General features: G+C 40.7%; 1 protein-coding gene across 1 annotated transcript in view; it reads right to left on the bottom strand.

Moving 5' to 3' along the window:
• Positions 1–24,639, bottom strand: part of mybpc2a (myosin binding protein Ca) — a 48,425-nt gene extending 23,786 nt beyond the window's left edge. The window contains exons 1-16 of the mRNA XM_084745272.1: positions 24,621–24,639; positions 20,323–20,349; positions 20,091–20,108; positions 19,520–19,537; positions 18,937–18,954; positions 18,665–18,682; positions 17,805–17,825; positions 14,272–14,286; positions 13,538–13,621; positions 13,246–13,394; positions 11,712–11,829; positions 11,428–11,476; positions 4,730–4,786; positions 3,886–4,055; positions 3,507–3,639; positions 235–359 (exon numbers count right to left, since the gene is read on the bottom strand). Coding sequence (XP_084601398.1) covers positions 235–359; positions 3,507–3,639; positions 3,886–4,055; positions 4,730–4,786; positions 11,428–11,476; positions 11,712–11,829; positions 13,246–13,394; positions 13,538–13,621; positions 14,272–14,286; positions 17,805–17,825; positions 18,665–18,682; positions 18,937–18,954; positions 19,520–19,537; positions 20,091–20,108; positions 20,323–20,341 — 1,012 coding nt within the window. The 5' untranslated portion in view covers positions 20,342–20,349; positions 24,621–24,639. The remainder of the gene's footprint in view (positions 1–234; positions 360–3,506; positions 3,640–3,885; positions 4,056–4,729; positions 4,787–11,427; positions 11,477–11,711; positions 11,830–13,245; positions 13,395–13,537; positions 13,622–14,271; positions 14,287–17,804; positions 17,826–18,664; positions 18,683–18,936; positions 18,955–19,519; positions 19,538–20,090; positions 20,109–20,322; positions 20,350–24,620) is intronic.
• Between the last annotated feature and the right edge of the window lie 625 nt (positions 24,640–25,264).

The raw sequence follows: 25,264 nt of genomic DNA, 5'->3' as shown, positions 1-25,264 counted from the left end.
CATAAAAATTTCACTTGCCACGTACCCATTAAAAATGAGTGAGCAGACAACAGAGAGCAGCATGCTACTGTGTGGCATAAAAGCATTGAAATAAACAGATGACAAACGCAGACACAAGAAGGGAACAGAGCTGTCAAGCCTCTCAACGCTCAGATGACAGCATTTGCTAAACCGAGCAGAAAAAAGCTCTCTGTCCTGAAAGAAGGATTCCTCCAAAGACAGTGACTCATATACCTTTGACAAAAACCTCCGTGAAGCACTTCTCCTCCCCAACCACGCACTCGTACGCTGCGTCATCAGACAGGTTGCACTTGTTGATAGTGAGTGTCCGCTTGTTGCCCACGCTCTCAAACACATACCTGGACGCACAGGGATGATGGGGGAAGATTATACGAGGAGGATAAAGAACAAACGAGGGGAGAGACAAAGAAAGACAGAAAGAAAGAAAGAAAGAGAGAATAATGAATAAATGCTTTCAGCAAATCCAGCTGCAATCAGATGCAGCGGGCCTGAAGACAACAGAGTGACTCACAGTCATAGACCAAGACAAAGAATCCACACATTCTTGCACAGACCTTCAGAGCTGTGCATGCACACACACGCATATACGCACCCACACACGTACATTTGGGCTGCTGTACGAACACGGTGACAAAAAGGACTACAGTAATGCCACAGTGTCTTCACATGCAGTGGAAGGTAGTGACGGGAAACATCCCCATGGTTACGAGCTACAAGTGTTCACATCATCGGACAACTCAGGACGGCGACTGCCATTAATAGTAAATCTAATCTGGAATAGTGAATTAATAGTTACCTCCTGTAGGACTGAGGCAGAGTTGTTTGTGTGGGAGTAAAACATAGTGCTTGATCAAAATAGCTTTAAAAGAGCAATATGTAGCAATAGCACGTCCAAAAATTAGTTCTGCTGTCCAAATAGTGAGTGGGAGCCACAGACGGTATCTTAAAAAGATTGAAATCCTGTTTAATACATTATCTATGGTTGAAGTGAGTTGTTCCCCCCGCCCCCTCCTCCACAGACTCAGGAAGCTCAGGCAGGCTGATTAGAACTGATCACACTTGAGTAGACATCAGTGTGATAAGAACAACCTAAAATGTTAGAAGCCATCCTTGAGAAAATTTCATTCGATGTGTGCTATGTTTTCATTTTTGTTTTAATTTGGGCAATACTCCATCTGCTAACATGGAGGGGGCGTGGTTTATGACCTATAATGCAACCAGACTCCAGGGGATTAATCTGTATGAACAGACACCTGCATATGAGCATGAAGAATCTGCAGGTAAAGAACAAAGTTTTTGTTTGTAGTCTAAGTAGTATTGACCAATCACGTTTAAACAAGCTTTGATTTCAGGCAGGCAAACAGTTGGTGTGGGGAGCAAAATTCAATCTCAGCATACATTAGCTTTTTTTTTAATTTATCTATATTTACATGCATCTAAATGCAAGAAATCTTTTTATAGATATGATTTTTAGCATCTTAGATAAATTATTATTAAGATAATTCTCTGTTCTTTATCATCCTATATGTAAGCAGAGTTGGTTTATTTTTTGGCTTTATATCTTAGCTACAGCAGTGGTTTATATAAAAGACCTAGATTGTATCAGTGTGTTTCACTCCCCCTTTAAGCACTGGAGATTTCTAATCCCGCTGGCTCTGACTCTTCAACCTAAAACATTTGATTTGTTAGATCTCAGTGGTCACAGTGCACAGCCTGCAAGAACCTCATAGGAAGCTCTGTTCAGGACAAAAAAAAAGCCCCCTCTCCCATAGTAACTGTCTTAATCAAAACAGGAAGAGGACTGCCTTACTTTCAATGAACAGCATGAAGCTACTCAAAATGGCAGATGGTGGAGCCATTGAAAAAATACCACTCGCAACAGCTGTACCCTCTTCAATAAAACACCAAAAGAAGCCTTTGAAGGAGGAGGGGAAAAGAGCAGAGAGGAGAGCGACTCAGACGCTGAAGAGAGCTCAGCAGGCTAAAGAGGCACAAAACTAACATTTTATATCTGTTAGTCATATACCAAAGGCAGAGATTGTGCGTCAAGATTTGTGAATTAACTCTATACAAAGCATTGTTGTGGCTCCTCTCTGCCGCGCAGCGTCGATGTGTAAAAAGTTTCCTGAACAGTTTGTGTGCCAAGATGTTTAATCAAGTCCAGCTAATTAAAAGACACTACAAGTTTCTGCTTGTTGCTCGCTACAAGTTAATGCTACTTGCCACGGGTGGAAGTAACTAATTACAAACACTAAAATTATGGTAATTAAGTAGTATTAGTACTTTTATTTAAGTAAAGGGTCTGAATACTTCCCTATCAATGATTAAAATCATGAAAATTAAAACGTCATCTTTTCCTGTTGGCTCCACAAAGACAAGTAGCGGCAGCGACACAGTGTCATCTCATATTTCCGGCTCACCAGCCAACCGAATACTTTTCCTTATCACCTTTGAAGAAGCAGCCATTATAGAAGATAACTAAACCAACTTAAGTTCAGTCGCACATTTCAGTTTATTCAGTAGTATAAAATTAAGTCCCCACGTCTGGAGCCCGAAACGTCACATGGTATACGATTAAAAACACTATGAGGTGCAGTTTCTGGTATGCGGACTGAATTTTATACTTTTGTATTTGCATTTCTGTCCAGCACCCAGTACTTATCATTTTTGAATGTGCATACTGTTTGTTGATTTTTTTTTAAGCCATGTCAGTTTGTTATCATCTCATTAACATATATCTAACAATTCATATTTTTGATTTGCATCTTTCAGAATAAGCAAATGAAGAGGGCTTTTCACACTGCATACTCTTAGCCCAGGGCTAAGAATTAACCCTGAGCTAATTTAGCCTCTTTTCACACACACACGGTTAACCCAGGATTAAGCTTCTCACTGCCCTTCTTTTGGCTCTGGGTTAAAGCCTCTGCACACCAACACAGGTGTTTTACATTAACCTGGCTGATAATCTTCTTCTTCTAATTATTTAACCCTGTTTCACACTGGCAGCATTTAGCCCTGGGCTTAGTTGATTTTCAGGGGATAACCTCAAAACCTCAGGGCTAACCCTGCTCCAGAGCAGGGCCAACTAGCCTCAGGCTAAAGTCGGGGACAGTACACTTTGGCTAAGAGGCTCTTGGCCTGGGGCTAACAGCTCTCATGGCCTGAGGCGGTGTGAAAAGCCCTTGGAGGGATATTGGGACATATTTCAAGCTAAAATAACATACTTGATAACTCATTATGTACCTCTACGTGAGGCAACAGCTAACGTTAGTATTCAACCACTTCCTAATTAACATTAGGCCTTCAACATCCCAGAACACAGAGGACATTTGGCCTTCCCACCCTGCAAGCATCTTCACGAAATATGGCTGTGAATAAGGTGAATAATCCAACATGATTAAATTACCAACATTTAACAAATAAAGCATACTAATATACTCCCTGTAACATCAGGGTTCAGTACAGTTTCACACAAGTTTGCTCACTTGGCTGATGGTTTGATTTCCTGTCCATTTTTGAGCCACTTGACCGGGACGTTGGGGTCGGCCACTTCCACTGTGAGCTGGATCTTCTTGCCCTTGTCCACAGAATAAGCTGGATCCAGCTTCCTCAGGAAAGCTGACAAGAAAGTATCCTGTTAGTACAGCTTTAATAGCTAAATAATCCATAAGTGTCAACCAGCAGCAGGCATATGCTAACAGACATTCCACCTGTTGTCCCAGCTATATAACTTCTCCCCCGAGGCCTTTAAAATGCTGCTGGTATTCACAGCCTGCAGCACTACAGAGCTCTCATTCCCTGCCTGAAAACAGTCCTCTTCTTTTGCTTCGTAACCCCTCTCCTGTGTCTCCCCTCGCTCCTCACCGTCACTCTTCTTGGGCTCCACCTTCTTCATCTTCTTCAGCCTCTTCAGCATGCCCCTCAGGTCTGTGATGCCATACTCAAAGGCGATCTTCTCGTAGTCACAGGGCTTGGCCGCTTTCAAGATTTCCCATACGTCCACTTCTTCTTTGACTTCCTCCTGTTTCTTCTCCCTGTGAGTGTGATTGAGATAAATCCGGATAGAGAAAAACAAATTTAGGTTATTGTGTGATGTCTGTAGCTGATTTAGATGATAGAGGTGCACAGAGACATTATTATTTAGGGTCTGCGCACCAACCAGCGTGACCAGCCTCTTTAAACAGAAGGAATATTTTTTCTTTGTTGGGCTAAACACATTTAATAACGCATGAAACTTGGCATATGCATCAGTTGGAGTGAAAATCTATATCTGATATAAGGTGAACAACAGTGTTCTCAGCACATTTCATCTAAATGCACATAAATCGATAGCCAAACTTTTGTATCAAGCCCAGACGTACACAAAAGCCCCAACAGGAAGTTGTCATTATTGGTAAAATACAGTCATTGGACTTTATAAAAATCTGACTGACTTCAAAATTGCGTGTCCAATTTGGCGAGCTTCAAGAGGAAAAATTGTTGTCGAACCAATCTACTGGCCAATATTTAGTTTGTGTGGCAAAATGGCTCGATAGATGTACAAAGATCGATAGGCACATGTATCATGTCCAGACGTACAAAAGAGCCTTTTGGAGTCATTTCCTAAACCTAACAGGAAGTTGGCCATTTTGAATTTATTGTCAGAAGTGTGAAAAGGTGTGCAAATAATGTATTTGGATTTGTGTGCATCCTTAGCAGATGATCGTACCTTTTCTTGAGCAGGGCGCTGAAGTCCAGGTCACCAGCATCCTCACCTGCATCTCCACTGGAATTAAAAGACAAGCGTGTCAGGAGGATTATCGTGGTGTGTTTATAGACGTGTGCTATTTACAACACCGGTGAATAAAGAGCATTAGGAAATATACATTCAATAATACATCCCCTTTTATTCCATATTACACAGACCTATAAATACACAGAAATTACACAGCAAATATAAAAGCACATATCAGAGTTTAAATGAATTAGTGCTCGTAGTTAAAGCTTACCCTTTTTTCGTCCTGTGTTCAGATAGACGCAAAAATAGGATGAGTGAGAACAAAGAGCAGAGCGTTTGATGACGACTACAAGCTATCATCATGGCCTAAATTCAAGTGACAGACAGAAATCACAATAGACGAGCACATATAGGCAACATACATGTGTGAAAAAATAAGCTGTAAGCAAAATAGCATAAAAACATGTTACATATCAGAGGTTTAGGCGCAGATCCCGGGGGTCAGAGGAGACGAGTCCCTCCTAACTTCTCCAAAATATGAAGTTACCCCCCTCCCCAGTAAGTGATAAATTATTTAATTGAAAATACTGTATATATTAAATAGGAGCTGATACCATTTTTGGAATAACTTACTCATAAACACAACACTTTTGAAACATTTTTGTATATGTCTTAAGTGAAAATTTTAATCCCCCTAAATCTCACACACTGGACCTTTAAACCCAAACCCTATTTTTACATATTTTGGAGTAATTGATCCAGTAGATCATCTCAGCCAGCAGCCGCAAAACGGGCTGCAGTGGCTGTGACGTAATCCTTGGACACAGCTGCACCCGTCAAAGTATGTCCACTAAAACTGCTTGTTTTTGCCACTGACATGCTCAGAGTGTTATTCTAAGAGTTTAACAACATTATGACCTTTTTGTCAAAGAGTCGATCTCTTCTAAGCCACCAGACTCCATTGGCAAGAACAGTCATTTTACCTTGTATAACACAGGAGTTGCCAGACTACCGATCTTTGTGTTACTGTGTGCCTTTGGCGTTTTAAAGGGTTAGTTCAGATCTGAGTCCCCCACCCCGGGCCAGTCCAGGCCTGAATTTCTTTCCCAGTACACCACTCTCCCCCCTGAATTGTTATGAGATCTGCACCCTTGATTACAGGAAAAACAGGTGACTATCTGATTGTGCAAGTTCTGAAGGCTAAGATTTTGTTAGCATGGATGTAGCTAATGGAGATGTTACATGGAAGTCTGATCAGCGAATGGAAGTGAGATGGACCCTCGAGATTCAACAGTTTCATGCAGAATAATATGTTGACAGAGGGAGAATAACTATGGCTGTGTTTCATTGCATAAACCCTTTAGTACCCATGCACATTTACAAGTGATGAGACAAAACCACGTGGTCTTCAGGCATCAGTCACCCTCTTGTGCTCAACAAGGTGACAAGTGCTGTGTGTGGCACACACACCAATAAATGTCTACAGGCTCGAGTGCTTGTTGTTTTCCACTGTGAACGCTTTTGGCAGCTCCTTTACAGCATGCAGTGTGTTTTCCTGCCATGGTTGGGGCTCATTGAACCCCTCAGCGACCAAGATAAATGCCAATAAATTCAAAGCCATTCTGAGAGATCATGTTCGTCCTATGGATGAACAGTTCATCCAAGGATAACATCCATCCATCCATGTTGTCCTTGCCTTCCTGATGGGAGTAAATTCTCCCAGGGTGATATTGCCCTCAATCACAGCGCACACATGATCACCAAACGGTTGGGTGAGCATGAAAACAAGGTTAGCCGTGTAATGCGGCCACAACAATTGCTAGATTACAACCTACTTGAGTGCTTTTGAGAGATTCTTGAATACTGCATCAGATAACCACTGCCATCAAACAGAGCTGGGCATCAAACACAGAATGATGGAAGAAAGGCAGAGCGTGATGTTTTTACATTTACTTTACTTAGAAGCATTTTTTTCAGAATCTAGACTAAAGTTCATTAGTGTAACCAGGAGAGCATGGGTGAAATTCAGGACAGGGGAGTTAGGGATAAGAATAATGATTCAGTTGAATAATTCAGAGTAACTTTAAACTCTAACTCTGGCAGTTTGCTCTAAATATTATGGAGCTCAGCAGATTCTCAGGATGAAATGAAGCACAGCGTCTGTTTACAAGACGCATGAACCATTACGCCCATTAGACAGATTTCAGCAGATAAGATTGTCATTAAGTTGTACAAGCTTACAAACACATTTTAAATATTTTTATCATTAATTCCTCCCACAGCAGTGGATACCATGTCCATCTTCAGGTTTAAAACAGGTCAAATGACATCAACAATCTGATATTTATGACCAATCAGTGCAATAAACAAGTGAAAAGACATTAATGATGCTCTTACATATTTCACAAAAACAAACATGGCATTTTTAACAACTAAAAGCAGGAATTTGATCAGAGTATTTTCATGGATTATCTAATACTACAACAGCTCATTTTTGGGACAAGAGGACGTCTGGTCACCCTAAAGTTCACTGATGTAAAAAACTGATTTCCCAATTCTGTTGTGGTTTATCGAATCGGACTGGAGTTCACATGAAAATGGGGATCACTATGATGAGCTCTGTTTTGTGGTGTGAGTGTGTGCATTGAGAGAAAAGCACAAAATGCCTCATCTCTCACATTAGACTGTGTTATTATCGAGGTACAGTCGCTGCTCACTGTGAAAATTCAAATGCAAACCTTGTGCAAACTGATGCTGATGACTGAAATGAATTTTAGCGTTAATGCAAACTGTGGTGCACATAACTAAGTAAATGTCCTCACCCACTGTGCAGTCATTTGAGGCCGAAGTGTCTGGACTGAGAGTCTCAGAGCGACTTTAGCCCTGCGTGAAAAAATGCAGCCGCCACATCCATTTGAATGAGAGTGGTTCAGCAGTGCAGCAGCAGTGTCACCGGGTCACCCAGCCAAAAAGAACTACTTACTTTCTTTCTAGTGGAAGACTTTGTTTCCTGCACTTTGGTGACTTTTGAAGGAGAAGAATAACAAAAAGGTACACATTCTTTTTGGCTAACAGAGGCCTGCGTATGACCTCTAACTGACATTTACTGGCTGAGATGGGATGACAGCTTATAGCCTTACCACGTTCAATTTCAAATTTGATTACAGTGACACAGAAAATTAATGTTTTTCAAATCTTTTTAGGGGTATGTTAGTTAGGCTGCCCATTTCTTTTAAAACTTTTAAAAGTATGAAACGGTAATTCTTCTTTCCAGGATGTTTGATCTTTACCTTCTTTCTCCTCATACTCTCCACTTCTCTCTCCATCTCTCACTGACAGCAGGAAAACAAAAATGGAGAGAGGAGTCTAGTCAGGGCAGGAGAATATGAGAATAGAATATACTAAGAAGTGTGTTAAAATCAGATTTTTTTCAAAAAGTGTTGGATTATGAGGACAAACTTTTTTCTTTCAGGGATTTAAAAATCACTTTTGTTGATGTACTGCTTTAATTTAACTAACTTGATTTATTTATTTTAGGGTTTTTTTGTATGGTGTTTTGTGATTGTTTGTCAATGTAGAATAATTTCATCTGAATAAATGATTACATAAAACTCTGCTCTCACTCACAGTCGTGTCTAGAGGAGAACCCCGGACACGTTTCACTAATAAAGGGTTGCCTTCTAGACACGATTCTCACTCACTGAGGAGACGGAGGAAGATGAGGCACAAGCATGACTGCATTAGTGACATACAGTGGGTGCGAGCGTCTCTCTGTCACGTCACAAAACAATATTTTGTGTAGGTGTATTGCTGTGCAGCTGGAAACAGCAGACTTTGTGCCATATATGTCGAAAATCAGGAGGAAAATTGGAGAATCCGGGAGAAGGAAATGAAAAACAGTCCCAGGAAAATGGGAGGGTTGGCATTTATGCCGGGTAACGATTTCTGGAAAGAGACGCTGGTATTTAATTTTTCAAATGTATTTTTGTCACTTTGAGCACCACAGAATGCAGACATCTTCATGCTGATATCTCAAAAACTCACTGCAACTCACACCAAAACTAATTAGATGGATAAATAGCACTACAGGCCAGAGGTAAAATGTGCATTTTTGATTCTGGGGTGAACTGTCCCTTTAATGTTCTCTTTATTTTGGCATTCATCTGTGTGTAGCATTGTCCCGACATACAGTATAAATACTGCCCTGTCAAGAAGAATAAACTGGACTAATATGAGTGCAAGCAAGAAATGTGTTTGTTCCTCTGACAGTGAAACACTCACAGACTGCAGCTGCAGCCTACAGTATATTTTCCACAGAATAGTTTCACTTTGAAGACTTTTCAGCTGCCCAACCAGTCAGCAAAGCGACAACATGAAAAAGAAGAAAAAATAGCCCGATATGCCCGGGGCATATGACGGAGAGCTCGGGCTATTTCAGACATGAAACACACATTAACGTCTGGAATAAAAATATTCCAGAGGAATAATGAGTGAACAGGAGTGAGTATCCTAAAGAGCAGAGTCACATCACATGTATCTGGTTGTGCTTCTGTAATACATGTGGAGAGAAACACGCAGATCCCACAGGGAGCAGGATTCCTCATACTTACCTTCTGGAGGTTGAGCTGCATGACCTCCACATAACAAGGTGTTTAACACGCTCATCCAGCAACATATTTCAGCTTTAACCAACTTTTCACTTTTCATTTATCACACCACCCTCTCTCTCTCCCTCATATCAGCATTCGGCAAATAAGCACACTGACATCCTGTCCAAACCACAGTATGATTCTGTCTTTTTGCCTGCTGTGTTCCTCATCTTACCTGAGTCTTTCTGCTCACACTCTAATGAGGAGAGGAAATTATATTTTAAAAGATTACAAATATGGGCTGGTTTCACAGACAGGGCTTAGATAAAGCCAGAGGTAGGCCTCAATCTGTTCTAGTTAAACTAAATACCTGTCATGGATGTGGCTTAAGTCTGTCTTAGTTAGTCAGAGATTATGGAGTCCTGCTTTAAGGTAAGTAAGCCTAAATGAGCACACCTGGATTTAGCCTCATTAGGTTCAACATGAGTACATGTTGGTCTAATGGTGCTCACAAAAACCTGCAAAGGTGTAGAAAACACAATTTACTGGTGCGAATCTGGAGGCAAAACAATGGCAGGGGCAAAAAGAGTTCATGTAAAAAAAAGTGCTTCTAAAACAAACTGTGATATTAATATGTAATATCTACATGTAAGGTGTGTAAATAAAGATGGATGATGCCGCTCCACGTTCTCTCACGGTACAAAAATGAAGCCAAAACATCTTAGATGCGAGTGCTGCCATCTTACACTGCACTGTTAAAAAGAAATGAAAATATCAGGGCAATGTGATGCAATAGATTTTTTCAGTTTTTGCAACTTTTGGCTATTGACTTTACTAAGTTCTACAAGTTTCGACTTCACTTTAGGACAGCTGTGTCCTGTCCTGTCCATTTCTAATATATGCCATTGTCAGTAATGCATGTTTGTCTTCGTTTAGATCAGAGCTGCCCAAAGTGGTGCCTGCGGGTTCAATTTAGCTACAGGGACACCCTGTAAAAGTGCTTTTTAAAGGGGCGTCCTGGTAGCTGACTTCGAGTGCCCCGTTTACCAGAGTCCTTATTGCAGAAGACTTGGTTCAATTCCAACCTGCAGCTCTTTACTGCAAGTCATCGCTTCTTTCTCTTACCTGTTCTATCCAATAAAGACCAAAGAAACTATTTAATACTGTTAAAATATGTAGGATTCCTAATTATTAATTGTTTTTATAATCTGAGCAGACAGCCAGAGTGACACTTTGTGCAGAAAGCAGGGTAATTAAAGGGACTCATAGCGTCATTTTCCATCTTAATAATACAATACAACAGTTGTGTGCCTTTGGCCCATGGACCATAATTAAGTTTCAGGTTTGGCCCTTCAAGGGAAAATGTTTGGCCACATCTGATTTGGATATTCAAAATTTTCCATGCTCCCCCACCCAAAAGCAAAAGTTAGACCTGCCTCTTTGAAGGATTATTTAAACCTCCCACTTCAGTCACGTTAGTTTAATCCAGAACAGACTAAATTTCTGACTATTTTAAGCCTGTGCAAGTCGCTTTGAGTTAGGACAGTTTAAACAGGTGTTTCAGTCTGAGACTTGTCTTAAGCCTTGTCTGTGAAACCAGCCCTCAGTGCGTCAGTGCAAAGGTGTTGGCTGATATACGATCACACAGCAGACATACAGTACACAGGCTGAGAACAGCTGAAATAGAAAAAACTCATTAAAAAGCTCCACAGTCACGGGATGCATACATAGAAACACTTCACACAAGCAGAAGCAGAGACAGAAATAGAAAGTGAGGGGAAGAGACACATATAAAAAAGGAAAGGTCCCTTCAGAGACTGTCACCGAGACATGTGATGAAATACATAAGATGCTAAACCATGAGGGACTCCAGGTGAAGCAAAACACCAAGGCTGCAGACGCACTGAGACGTGACAGAGAAAAACGGCAGACAGACCGACTCGTTCAAAGTCGGCTACCGCTGAGGGATAGACAGACACACAGGCGGAGACGCTGGTTGAGACTGACAGATGCCCAGAGGCAGCGATCTACAGAGGAGCATATGGGAGACAGTGTGATGGGTGACATGTTGAGTAGACCCTCGCCGACACTGACACTCACGATCGCTTAAACGCCTCCAAGATGTTGTCCTGCTGCTCCTCTTGTGCAGCTGAAACCAGACAGAAGGAGGAAGACTGGTGAGAGCTTGGCGAGGTTAATTCATTACACAGCAGGCTCGAGCCGCACAGGAATAATGGACTGATGACCTCACCACGCCACTAAATGATAGGACCTAATGTGTATCACACTCACTGAGTTATTGGCTGACAAAGCCAGTTACAGAGTAACGGGGGATACGCTGAATGGAAGATGACAATAATGTGATTGTCTGTCTGCAGACCTACCCTGCACGCTGACTTCGAATGTGCAGCTGTCGCACTTGTCTTTGGAGGTGACCTCGCAGCGGTAGCCACCTGCGTCTCCATCCACCACTTTGATGATGCTCATCTCGTAAGTGTAGATCTGACAGAGAGAGAGAGGGGGGATGATGTGCAGGGAACATACGCAATTAAATGAACACCAGTGCGCACATACACAAACACGAGTTCGAAGCAGACAACACATTTTGACTGATATCAGGTAGAACCATCGGGTCGATCTCGCCTTCTATAAGAGTCAGTGCAGTTTGTTTGATTTTAAAACTATTCTGCACAGAATTCAATGCAACAGAACAACAAATAATAGGTACCTGCATCTTTCCGAATGTGCATTTTTTTGCAATTTCGAGAGAGATCATCGAGATGGATCATGAGTGCATGCATACGTGTGTGACCAACAGATCTTGGGCTTGTCTGCAGCTAATCTAGCATACTACTGGTGTTTAATCTGCACACGTGCACGCTGAAGGACCTCACAAGCCTTGATGCCGACGACAGCTGAGGCCACAGGCTTTATGTCTTCAGGTCATCTCGTGAACATGATATCTTAAGAACGCCTTGAGAGAATTTCTTCAAATTTGGTACAGAACTCCACTTTGACTCGAGGGTGAACTGCGTAGATTTTCACGGTTAAAGGTCAAAGGTCCATCAATCCATCCATCCACTTTCTTTCTCTTATTCTGGGTTGAGCCGTGGCAGCAGCAGGCAAGGCAGGGTATTCCACACATCCCAGCAAAACCCTCCAGCTGCTCTTGGTCTCCTTTGGTCACTATGGCCTCACAAGACACGTTTTTGGCCATAACTCTAGAATTCACACCCTAATTCTAATAAAATTTCACATCATTCCCAGGATGTCAAAAAACGACGTTCTGGGTTGGTGAAATGTCCCCAGCACAACGAAATATTAAGAAAATAAGAAGGTACTCGGTCTTTGGATGCCTCTGAATACATGTTGTGCTTCCATCAGGTGCAAAACTCACACAACAAGGGTATCTGAGTCACAGACAGAGCACTCATTGCTTTTTTTGTTGTTGTTTTGTTTATGTTTGCATAATCAGTTATTTAGTTACATTTTCAAATAAGCAATCTCTTACTGTTTTACCTTATTTCCACCACTGATGAACCACACCGGGTGACTTTTTGCATTTGAAACGAAGGACAGACGCCGCCTGCAGTCCTGGCCAACATTGAAATCATGGAGTATCTCAAGTCGGGTCTTGTAATAGATGTATTGATCAAATTCCCCATAATCAAATCCTTCTTTGAGTCAATACTCCAACATAAAAGTCTCATCAGATGAGCTGAATATCTGACACTGGTGTTGGGCATTGAGGACTGATTCCAAAGAAGAATCAATTCCAAACTTACAATCCCAAAGGAATCATTTAATTTTGTTGTGCTAAACTGCAAACACCTACCGATCTGGCTATCTGTCTGCACCTAAGGACATGTGAGTTGCATGCATGCATGTCTTCTCGGAGTTGTAGCCGTGCCAGCAAACCTTGGTGTTCCTATCATAGGTCTCTTTGAACTGCAGGTGCTTCCCAGCCTTGCTGCCCAGGTCCAGCCACTTCCCCTTCAGCCATTTCATGCCGGGCTTCCTCAGCAGGTTTGAGGAGTCGACTTTAGCCACAAACGTGATGTCCTTGCCTGCCAAAACCAAGAGTGAGACACAGTAATTAATTAAAATAGATTAACTGTCTGTATTCCAACAGGAGTTTGGCATTGAGTGGAACCACTCCTTTCACTTTGGACATAATTCAGGATTTTTATGGCGGATCATTTTTGCAGACCTTTTGTCGCTGTGACGCTCTCCGGCTTCAACACGAACAGGCCGGTCAGCTCAGACATCTGAGGATCCTCCCCTGGAACATGTTCTGTGACGGGTGTTGAAAAGATGAATCACAGAGGGCAAATTAAAGCTTGAAATCACGATCGAGTCACCACTCAGATAAAGAGACGACAAACAGATTGTAGACGACAACAGGGAACAAGTAGACCAAGCAAACCACCGAATCATCGGTCTTCTTAATCGTGGTGCTTTTATGGTGAAATGCTGACTTACTGATTATTTAGTGAACGCATAATTTGACGATAAGAAATAAACCCCACCCTCTGAGTTCAAGGATCTATTCCCTTTGCACTAAATCTCAGCAACAGTCTTTCTGCAAGGCAAAACCAGTCAGCAAGTTTGCATAATGCCTTTGCTGTTACACAGCATAAACCATTAGGGACCCTCTGACAAATGACAGGCGACCAAGGAGCCCCCTGGAACAGGCTGGCCCCGGGGAATAAAGAAACTCCTCAGATCACCTCTGTAGACAGCACATTGACTCTCTGCAATCTTCTGCCACCCTGACAGAACATAAGCTGAAAGCTGTATACTCTTATCTTGGCGATAAAAAACGAGCTGCTCTTTTATCCGTTCACTTGTTTCTTTTGCAAGTAAATTGATGTAACCTCTGTAAGGTGTTTGCTTGTCAGTTGATATACTTCACAGAGACACTAACGTATTCATTTCTCTTACCATCAGGAGGCAACTCTGCATCGGAGGGGGAAAAAAAAGAAAGAGAGAGCGGGGAACACGTCAGTCCGTACAGTATCTGTGCTGTGCTGCTGTTAAACACAGGTGTTAATTGGCCCAATGATAACGTTGACTTCAGGTGAGGAACACTCACACATTAAATCAGCGTGCGCTCACACTCCAAAGGACACATCGTTCTTTCTCAGACTTGAATTAACGAATCCTGTTTTTTCTTTTCTTTCTTTTTTTTTTTTTTTTTTTTACAAAAACACATAGCTGTTAATGAGTTACGTCTTCAGCAATCAAATATAAACTCATCACTTTCATTTTGCTGAAGTCAGGAGGTTGGACATAATCTGCAAACACTGGGTTGCACCAACGAGGATTCATTTAATCTCAGATCAGTTCTAATCAAATCTAGATTTAAAGGACCAGTGTGTAGGATTTAGTGGCACCTAGAAAACTGCTTGTTTCACTCTCCCCTTCCAAGTGTGTAGGACACGTCGTGGTGGGCGTGAAACTTGTGTAAAAGGTGAAAAGTCAAAGTATCAGTGTCTGGTTTGTCTGTTCTGGGCTACTGTAGAAACATGGTGGCACAAAACATTACATTGTTTGCTAGCTAGCCAAAAAAAGAAAAATGATAGCTAGCGAGTTAAAAGCAAATAAAAAAACATGACATTGTTTGTTAGCTAGCTAAAAAAAGTGGTTATCCTAGTTAGCCTACTCATGATGGATCAGCAGCATTATTTTGTCCATCTCAAGTAGGAAGCTATTTTAAAAGTTAAATTTTGGTGCAACAGAATTAAATTTAATCTATGTTTAGTGTAAAGACTCAACCAAGGTTTAAAATGAATCTCTCTTAATTTTAGGTTTGGTGTAAGATAAATTAGAGTTAAACCCTGGTTTAATCAGGTTTAAAATGAATCCTTGTTGGCGCCGTCCAGCCACAGACTGTTCCTGTTGTTTCTGTCACTTCCTCAGACAGACATACTGTAAATGTGACAGGAAAAGAAGGTTTATGGACGAGAAGAAGGTAAAGATAACGGCACATCGGACCACCAATCAAGTAGAGTGAGTAGGGCCCTGGGTGGACATCCATTGGACGAGAGCAGTTGCTGAGAGAATGGATCCAGGGTCACGTGTCAAATAAGGTCATGCGCCTCCATAAATCCAGAGAGCCACACCATCGGCGCCTCTTCCTCTCTCTCTGCTTTTATGGGCTCAGTTAATTTGATCTTTTAATCAAAAGTGCCCCTGAGGACAGATCCAAGTTCAGATGTTCAGGATGATTTAAAAGGTTTCAGTTAGAATGCTAAGTGGGTAAAGCTGATCCTGGAACGGCACCCAGGGGACACTTTTGAATGTTTACACTCTTACACTGTTACAGTGGACGCAGTCGCTGTGTTTGGGATGAGCGTCGCTCAGTAAAGTTAGCTCCAGACTCTGTCCTTGGCTCTGGGAATGGACGCTTTAAATGTTCTAATAGTCTGCAGGGACTCGCTGACTGAAATCCCTCTAGAGACCCTGTGCATATTCTGGATAATGAAGACAATTTGTAACAATCCCCATTAAAATATCCCGAAGAATGAAGAGCCCAGTTTGTAAAGTCGTTTCCAGAAACTTTCCTGGAAAGAACAACATAATTTAATCATAATTTTAAGGAAAATAGAGACAGAGTTCAGAGACTAGTTTAGTTTGAGACTGTCAACCAGAACCAGAACAACCAGTAACACCATAATAACCATCACTAATATTAAATTAATCAGATCTGACTTAATATTATTCATTAGATATTTGTTGGGGTGTATAGTTTCAACATAACATTTCTTACATGCATTAAAATCAAGATGTCCTCACAACCCCCGCTGAAGTTCTGGTGACCCTTAGTGGGGCCAGGATCCCCAGGTTGGGAACCAGTGATCTAGGTTACACTGACTTAGTATTGAACTGGAACTGATTTTTTATTTTTTTTTAACTTATTGAACACTGTCTGTATTTCACTTATAATTAGTGCCAAATTACATAGTTCCTTCTTAAAGAAATATTAAAGGGATAGTTCACCCAAAAATGAAACTTTATCTACTCATCCTCATGCTGATTGAAGGTCAGGTTTAGTTTTTGAGTCCACAAAACACTGCTGGAGTTTCACAAGAAAACAGAATCCTCCAAATAATGGAAGTGAATGGTGACCAGTTTTCAAATAAAAAAACAACAGAATAAAAACATAAAATGCCTCCATACTGCTCTTTGACTTTTAAAAAAATGTCATTTCCACCATATTTTTAGCCACGTTCATGTGCACACTGTCTGAATGGTGTGTGTGTGGTGTGACGGTGTGCACACGTCATGTCGGGACTTTAGGAGACTTGGATTACATCAGACGAGCAGTATGGAGACATTTTATGTTTTTTTTCTGTTGTTTTTTACATTTGAAAACTGGTCACCATTCACTTCCATTGTTTGGGAGATTTTGCAACACTGTTTTCCTGTGAAACTCCAGCAGTGTTTTGCAGAGTAACAAAATAATCCCGACAATCAATCAGCATGAGGGCGAGTAGATAATGACTGAATTTTCATTTTTGGGGTGGACTATCCCTTTAGGAAATGAAGAGGAATTGATGGGCCCACAGAACAAGACGTTATCAAATATTCTCTGCCTGACTGGATATTACAGCATTAAAATATCCATTCTGTCCATAAAGTATCCTCCTATATATAGAATGTATAGCAATGTAATTTCACACTTATTACTTATTCAGTATTTCATCAATTCATCATCAGAGCAGCAGCAGACTGAACACACAGCGTCTCAGATCCCTTCAGTCTCGTGTTGTAGAACATCCACATGTCTCTCACACACACACACATACACACACACACACACACACACACACACACACACACACACACACACACACACACACACGTATATATGATGATATATACCCAACATAAGTTCAGGCAGGACATATCACTTTCCATTAACCAGACCTCATCAGTTCACGTCAGAGTCAAGTTCACTTCACATCCAAACATTCTCAGACGTTCTCTCTGATGCTTTGGTGGAAACAATCTAACCACCACACTTTTGATCAGCGTGTTTTTGTTGCTGTCATAAACTCCTCTGTTGTCCCTTATTCAGATATTTTACTGTCATCGTCTTTTATCTGACAGTTTATCTGATGAATCTGAGCTGCTTTTAAGTTGTGTCTTTGCATTGGTTTCATTCTTTTTTTCCCCAACTTTCCTTTCATGTGAAGAACTTTGTCACTTTCCTTTGATACATAAATAAAGTTATTATTGTGATTGTTGTTATACTCAATGTCCAGAAATCTTCAAGGCTGCAAAAATAAATGATCATAAGCAATCTGTCTGCAGAGCGAAAACCTGTGATCTTAAGCACCAAAGACGGCCATCAGCAGAGCGGTCCCAGGCTGCTGGGAGGAACAGTCAGTAACAGAAACAGATATCCAGGCAGGAAAAAACACAGAAACCACAGGCAGGCTGAGAAACGGTGCACTGGGTCTTTTCCTTACCGTCCCTGGGCTCATTGTTCGCTGAGCGGGAAGAAACAGGTGGTACATGGAAATTAGTCATGTGGAGAATGAAGGGTTAAATCACTTCCCACAGTGCAGTCGTCTCCTCGGACTGCAGAGGTGTGTGTGTGTGTGTGTGTGTGTGTGTGTGTGTGTGTGTGTGTGTGTGTGTGTGTGTGTGTGTGTGTGTGTGTGTGATTGTGAATGAAAAAGATCAGACTGAAGATGAAGTATGAGCCCGTGCACTGAGACAACATCTTCAGACAGGCTGCAACCAAAGGTGGCAACAGTACACACATTCTTTACTCCAGTAAAAGTACAGATACTCATGTAAAAAGTACTTATACTCAAATAAAAGTGAACAAGTACAGGCTCTGAAGGACATCTCTGCTCACTGTTCCTGTGCAAAGTTAATGGAACCTCAACTTTTCTCCATCGTCAGGTGTCCCTCTCTGTCTTGTCTTGTTACGTCTTTTGTGTCTTGTTGAGTCTTTTTTCTCTTGTTAGATATTTCTGTCTTCTTACGTCTCGTTTTAATGATGTTATATCTTTGTTCATTGTTTTACGTGTCTTATGTCATTTCTTGTCTTGTCTGTGCGTCTTTTTTGTCTCATTACTTCTATTATCTTGTTTTTAGTCTTGTTATGTCTTTTTGTTTTGTTATGTCCTTTTCGTTTTGATGCATCCTTTTTAGTCTTCTTAAGTAATTTCTTTTGTTACCTCTATTACCTTGTTTTTTTTATCTTGTTACATCCTGTTACATGTACATCCTCTTTGTCTTGTTTTGTCTTTTTTGCCTTGTTACATCATTCACGTTCACACACAGACAAACATATTCATGTTAAAAGCAGAGCTCTTACCTACAGGAGGCGGGGCGTCTGGTAATGAAGAATAAGCACAGGTTAAGCAGATGAACTGGACTAGGTGAGCGATAAAACAGATATGATGTTGCAGAGTTTTGGAGACTTTTTTATTATTACATCCTTTACATTGTTTTTTGTCTTGTTATGTGTCACTTTTTTTTATCTTGTTACATCTATTTTGTTTTGTTATGTCTCATACACACACACACACACACACACACACATTCATACACAGACAAACATATTAATGTTAAAAGCAGAGCTCTTACCTACAGGAGGCTGGGCGTCTGTTAATGAAGAATAAGCACAGGTTAAGCAGATGAACTGGATCAGATGAGCAGTAATGCAGATTATAACATGCTGTAAGCTTTTTATTCATAAACAGATTTTGTCATTTCTCATCTTGTTATATCTTTTTTTTATCTTGTTACGTCTATTTTGTCTTGTTATGTCTCACACACTTTTTTTTTTATCTTATTCTCCTACCCAATTTCTTATCTTGTTGCATCTTTTCCATCTTGTTTTGTCATATTTTGTCTTGTTATATCTTTTTTTGTCTTGTCACATCTCTTATTCTTATCTGTTTTTTGTCCTGTTATGTCTTTTTTGTCTTGTTATGTCACAGACAAACACACTAATGTTAAAAGCAGAGCTCTTACCTACAGGAGGCGGGGCGTCTGTTAATGAAGAATAAACGTTAAACAGATGAACTAGACTAGGTGAGCGATAATACAGATATGATGTTGCAGACTTTTTTGTTAGGTATTTTTTGTCTTGTTAAGTCTCACACACACACACACACACACATTCATACACAGACAAACATACTAATGACAGCAGCAGAGCTCTTACCTACAGGAGGCTGGGCGTCTGTTAATGAAGAATAAGCACAGGTTAAGCAGATGAACAATTTTTTTTTATCTTGTTTCGTCTTTTATGTTACATCTACTCCCCTTTTTTTGGTCTTGTTACATTTTTTTTTTATCTTGATGCATCGTTTTCTTGTTACGTCTTTTTTTGCCTTATTACCTCTATTACTTTGTGTTTTGTCTTGCTTGCATTTTTTTCATGTCGTTGCATTGTTTTTCTGTGTTGTTATGTCTTTTACACTTTTTGGCTTGTTACGTCTTTCAGTCTTGTTACATTCTTTATCTTGATGCATCGTCTTCTACCTCATTTTTCATCTTTATGTGTCATTGTCCCCTCCATTTAGGTTGCAAGCAGTCTTGATGTTGGGACGCAATGATGCAAAATAAAAATAATCAATATTTCCCCCCTTGAAAACTAAAACAATAAGGCTGTTGTGAAAATGTAAAGAGTAAAAAGTACAGATATTTGTGTTCAAATGTTCACACACACATACATTCACATACACACATTCATACACAGACAAACGTACTAATGACAGCAGCAGAGCTCTTACCTACAGGAGGCGGGGCATCTGTTAATGAAGAATAAGCACAGGTTAAGCAGATGAACAGGATGAGCAGTAATGCAGATATGATGTGATGTAAGCATTAACTCTTAGCTTCATGAGCCTGCCATGGCTCTGTGAGTTATACTGATGATTTTAGAGATAATCGATGTGTTTCATTTAACAGATGAGCGCACACACACACACACACACACACACACAAGGAGAATAGGCTACATACCCTCTACAGCAGGCTGCATCTCTGCCACTGAAAATGTTAGAAAACATAATGAACCCCTGAAGTCACTCCAGATGATGTGGTTTTCATGTTACAGGTGTACATTCAAAGTGTGATAGAATATGTGACGGTTAATCTGCAGCAGTTTGCAGACTTGGTTGGATGGTTTGTTGGTTGGTTGAGTGGTTGAGTGTACTTGCACTTGCAGCCTGCCAATCACAAGATCGCAGTAGCTGTCCACTTCCTTGGTACGGTTAGTTTTCACACCTGATGCAGACTCTACCTGAGTACACGCCAAATGTACTTGAGACCACCTTTTCCAGTGGACCCAGACACGGATCAACAAACCAAAAGACCACAGCAGCTTATTAAAAAAGTACTCCACAGATTTCGTATTGCACTTCTGCAGAAATGCAGCTGTATGTTTCTCCCCACACAATCCTCTATCTTGTTAAAATCTCGTGCCTGCATTGCCCACAATGCAACCTCAATCTTGCATTAATAGATCCTAAACAGGCAACTAATTTATATGTCAGTGTGAAACCAAATCAATAAATTATAGGAAAACATGACCAATATTCTCTAAACTTACATCATATTCTGTGCATATTATTCAGTCTAGTTAGCCAGATTTTCCAAGCAGCGCCTAAGACAGGGATCTGGAACCTTTACTCTCAAAAGAGACATTTTTCAACAAAAAAAAGTGGGGAAATCTGTCTGAGCCACAACTATTAAATTCTATTTTCCTCTAAGACTTCTTTGGATTTGCCTCCACAGCTAGCTGAGACTAAAGACTATAGCTGCCAGAAAAATTTAGAAAAAAAAGGCTCGGAGATGTAGACATGGACTATGATGCACATTTTAGTTGACAAAATATTTACAACTTTTTTTTATTGAATGTACAGGCTGAATGTGAACTCAGGACACAGGCTGATACGCCAAAGTGTGCAACTGCTACGTCCTGCAAAAACCACGCCCACCAGTTTTTAGGGAGTCCCGACTTCAGGCAGCTGCTTCTGGACACAAAACAAAGCAGCAGTACACTCTCAAACACCTGGAAACACATCTCCATCTGGAAAATGAGTTGGTTGCCCCTTTAAGCTCTTTATGGCTTCATTGCAACTTGACATGTGCTGTGAAGAGGCGATGGCAGGTTAAAGAAAAGGTCAGGGAGTTAAGAGCACGCTGTCAGCCATGTTCTCTCAGGTCAAAGTTATTATTACAGAAGTGTTCTCCTTCAAAGACTGAGCAAAAAATGAGTTGCAGTATTAGTATAGCTCAGCGCTCTGGTTTGTCATTGCACCTGCACACACACATACACACACACACACACACACACACTTAATCACTCTCGGGGAGCCACAGAAAGTTTATGCAATAATTCATCTCAGCGACTGACAGCGACTGCACGTACACACTGAAACACACACATCTTTACACACACACAAATGTGTGTACTGTACAAATTTCTGGCTCACACACTCACAGGTAAAAACCATACAACCACTATCAAAGCTCCAGGATTGACAGATACCCACTTAAAAATGCACATGGATACATAAGAATATTTTTTATGACAGAATTTTCACTGCAGCAATTTGATTTTGTAAATACTGCACTGTAAAAAATGAAAAAGCTGGGAAAACTCAGCAATGGACTGCAATAGATTTGTTTTGAGCACAACTCAAATTCTTTTGAAAAAGTTTTACCAACTACTGATCTTTTGTTGAGATACTTTACTTTTCTTCTTTGGATAAACTTAAAGCTTTGAATTTTAGAAACTCAAAACATTGCATGTAAACAAATCTTGAGTAAATTCACTGAAGTGAAAATATTAAAAATTTTCAGGCTCTAAAAAAAGACAAATCAGGTTCACAGCTCACTGTGAAGACCAAGAAGTTTCTAAAACTCAAAAATTCAAGTTTATCTAAAGAAGAAAAGTAAATGATATATAAAAAATAAGATTTAAGATTAAACGTTGCCAAACATGCAGAGACTCTTCGTCTTTCCACGTCTTCAGCCAAAACTCCATCCTGCTGCCACAGTGACCAAAGACGGTGTAGGGCCCGAGGCTGGGGATATGCATCTGACTACAAACATGGCAGTGGGTCACATGCACTGCTCTTAGCCAATCATTTCAGACCACTCACCTGCAGTTGCAGTCACAGGTCTTTTTTCTAAGTACAGGCATTGTGGCTCCTTTAAAAGGCAACGTTTTACACTATATAATTTAATTTGTGTGAATTTTTGCATCCCTCTATATGATTTACAAAGACACAGCTGATACACCACATCACTGCTGTTACAGTTCCTCCATAATCTGAGATTAAACCAACAACTGAACTGAAACTGAACACGTTCACAGACAGACTCAAATGTACAACAAAGTGGTTTTACTCTCAGGGGACTCATTACTTGTTACTGCGTATGTGCTACCAGCAGAGGAAATTTCCATAAACATACATTCTGCACATGTATGCACTTGACAAATGAGAATATACAATGTTGCTGCGTCGTACATTATTCTACCTGATCTGTACATGCATCTCACATATCATGTCGCTGCACACTCTGCTGTGGGCTACGACACCCACACGCATTTATTTCACATATTTAGCTGAATGCATTGACCTCAACCTTGGACTGGACTTTGGGGATCAGGATTTTCAGGTGCGCCGGGAGCTAAAACCTGCCATTCTGAATTTTTCTCTTCATTCTCAAACATACAAAACAGCATCATCTTGCAACCTGCATGCACTTGTAGTGTATTCATGAGCTCCACGGATGGTTCCCAGCTTCTGAGTGGGAAGTCGTTACTCCAACTTCGATGTCTTCATGTGCTTTTAGGTCGTAAAATGGAAATGACATGAACGCTACTGAGGGTACAGTAGGGTAGGGTGTGTTATTCTGAATCTGTTTGTAGGAAACCTGACTTGTTATCAGGGTTAAAATCTGCTTGTGAGTTATTATTTTAACCGACAAAATCCAAAAATCATCAGCTAATAATGAGAATCTCCTTTTGTTTAACTTCTTTAAGGATTCAAACCCCTCGTGTTTCAACAATTACTCACAATTTTGATGTTAAATCTGCCACTGTTGTCACCGTGAACTGCAGTGCAAGAATGGAAACCTGGGCAGGTGTGGCAACAGTAACTAAGGAGGGCGGGGCTCAGTGAAGGGTCAGTTGGTAATCAACGTATTTTGTCGTGTAGGTATGAGAAATGTTGGAAATGTCCATGCGGTCGCACCCAGTTTCATAGTTTCTTCCAGGAAACTCTCTCAGAAATCACGTTAGAATCATAAGCCCATGAAAATGTTTTGAAATATTGAAAGCTATCTATCTATATAAATATTCCAAAAATGCACAAACATCCCAGTGAAGACCTGCGTCCTTTACTCCAAAAACACAAAACACAAAACACAAAAACAGGTCCTCTGGCTGCATTGTGCATTGAGTCCTGCCAAGCATACCAGTAGTGGAGTGACTGGGTAATCTCACTGTGTAAAAATAGCACAAACTGGTAATGGAACAAGAAAAAAAAATGTTGTCGTTGATTTTAAGGAAAAGAAACCAAAAGAAGATGATTTTACTGCTGATGAAACACACATTAGAACAGAAGAACTGTGATTCCACTTTAGTTTACAGTCAGGTTCTGTTGTAATGTGTCCCGAATAACCCTCAAAGAAATACCTTCTGATACGGAACATATTATTTCTGGATTTCATCTAATTTGGTACGAAGTACGACCTCTTACTTCATATTAGTATGCTGTAAAATAAAGTTCTTTTAATTGCACATTTCATTGGCCAAAGCCCTCAGCTGTACTCAGCACACACAAGAATACTAACACTGCTAACAAGTCACTGTTACAATGGGAGCTGAAGGACAAATGTGAAAGATTAATTTGCATGTGTTGTGTGCATTCGCAGACTGAAGGCTGAAATAGGAAAGTCAAACACACACACACACTTATAGAAACCTTGTGACCCATAAATTAAACACCCTCTATTTTGCTCCCAACACCTACAGTAATTTAATTAGCATCTCTGCTGCTTTAAATAGACTCGTAACATGTCCTCAGTGCTAATAAAAGAATATTATGTATGTATATTTATGTATGTGTTCGCTCATCTGTGTGTGCGTGTGTGTGTGTGTGTGTGTGTGTGTGTGTGTGTGTGTGTGTGTGTGTGTCTGCGTGTGTGTGTGTGTGTGTGTGTGTGTAGCATCATGCATCTGCACACTCAGTCCCATCACCACAGAAGTTCGCTGCTTCTGTGTTTGTTTCATCTGAGAGTCTTACCCTCCTCCTCTGCTGCTGGGTTCTCTGAATGATGGGAAACACACACATTATTTTGCGGATTAGGATGATGATGATGATGAGGATGATGATCTATAGGCAGTTACATCTCTGGGACACACAGACGAGCAGAACACTGAATGCAGTGTGTCTTTTCTTACCCTTTGAGTCTGAAAATGAGAGACAGAGGAAAATAATTAGAAAATTAAACAATCTCTATGAGAGGATTTTTATTAAAATATTTGTTTTACAGTGGTTAGTGCAATTTAAATGTATAATAGCTGATTACTACACGCGTAACTCAGAAATAAATTGGATTTCTGGAGCACAGCTTGTGGGCTCAGATTAGATGTCATGAAGGCACTTACCAGCAGGGGCTGCTGCAGCCTTATCGCCCTTGGCTTCTGCAATTAAACAACAATTATGCAAATTAATTTGTACATCCTCATTATTTCCTATCATACAACACCAGCAGCACAGCGTTCGGATAGTCACGGTCTTGTGAGGTGAGACTCAGTGTGATGTTTAAAGAGCCGCATCTGGTGATCTGAGCCATCAGGAGGCAGTTTGTGCACATCACTGGGGGCAAATAGAAGAGACGGGGACAAAAATGTCCCTGTCTCTGGCAGGGGGCGGGTTGATTGTTG

This window comes from Lutjanus erythropterus, chromosome 19 (assembly GCF_056507025.1).
Source record: "Lutjanus erythropterus isolate fLutEry1 chromosome 19, fLutEry1.hap2, whole genome shotgun sequence".
NCBI classification, from domain to species: domain Eukaryota; kingdom Metazoa; phylum Chordata; class Actinopteri; order Lutjaniformes; family Lutjanidae; genus Lutjanus; species Lutjanus erythropterus.
This window is presented reverse-complemented; position numbering and strand designations above follow the sequence as displayed.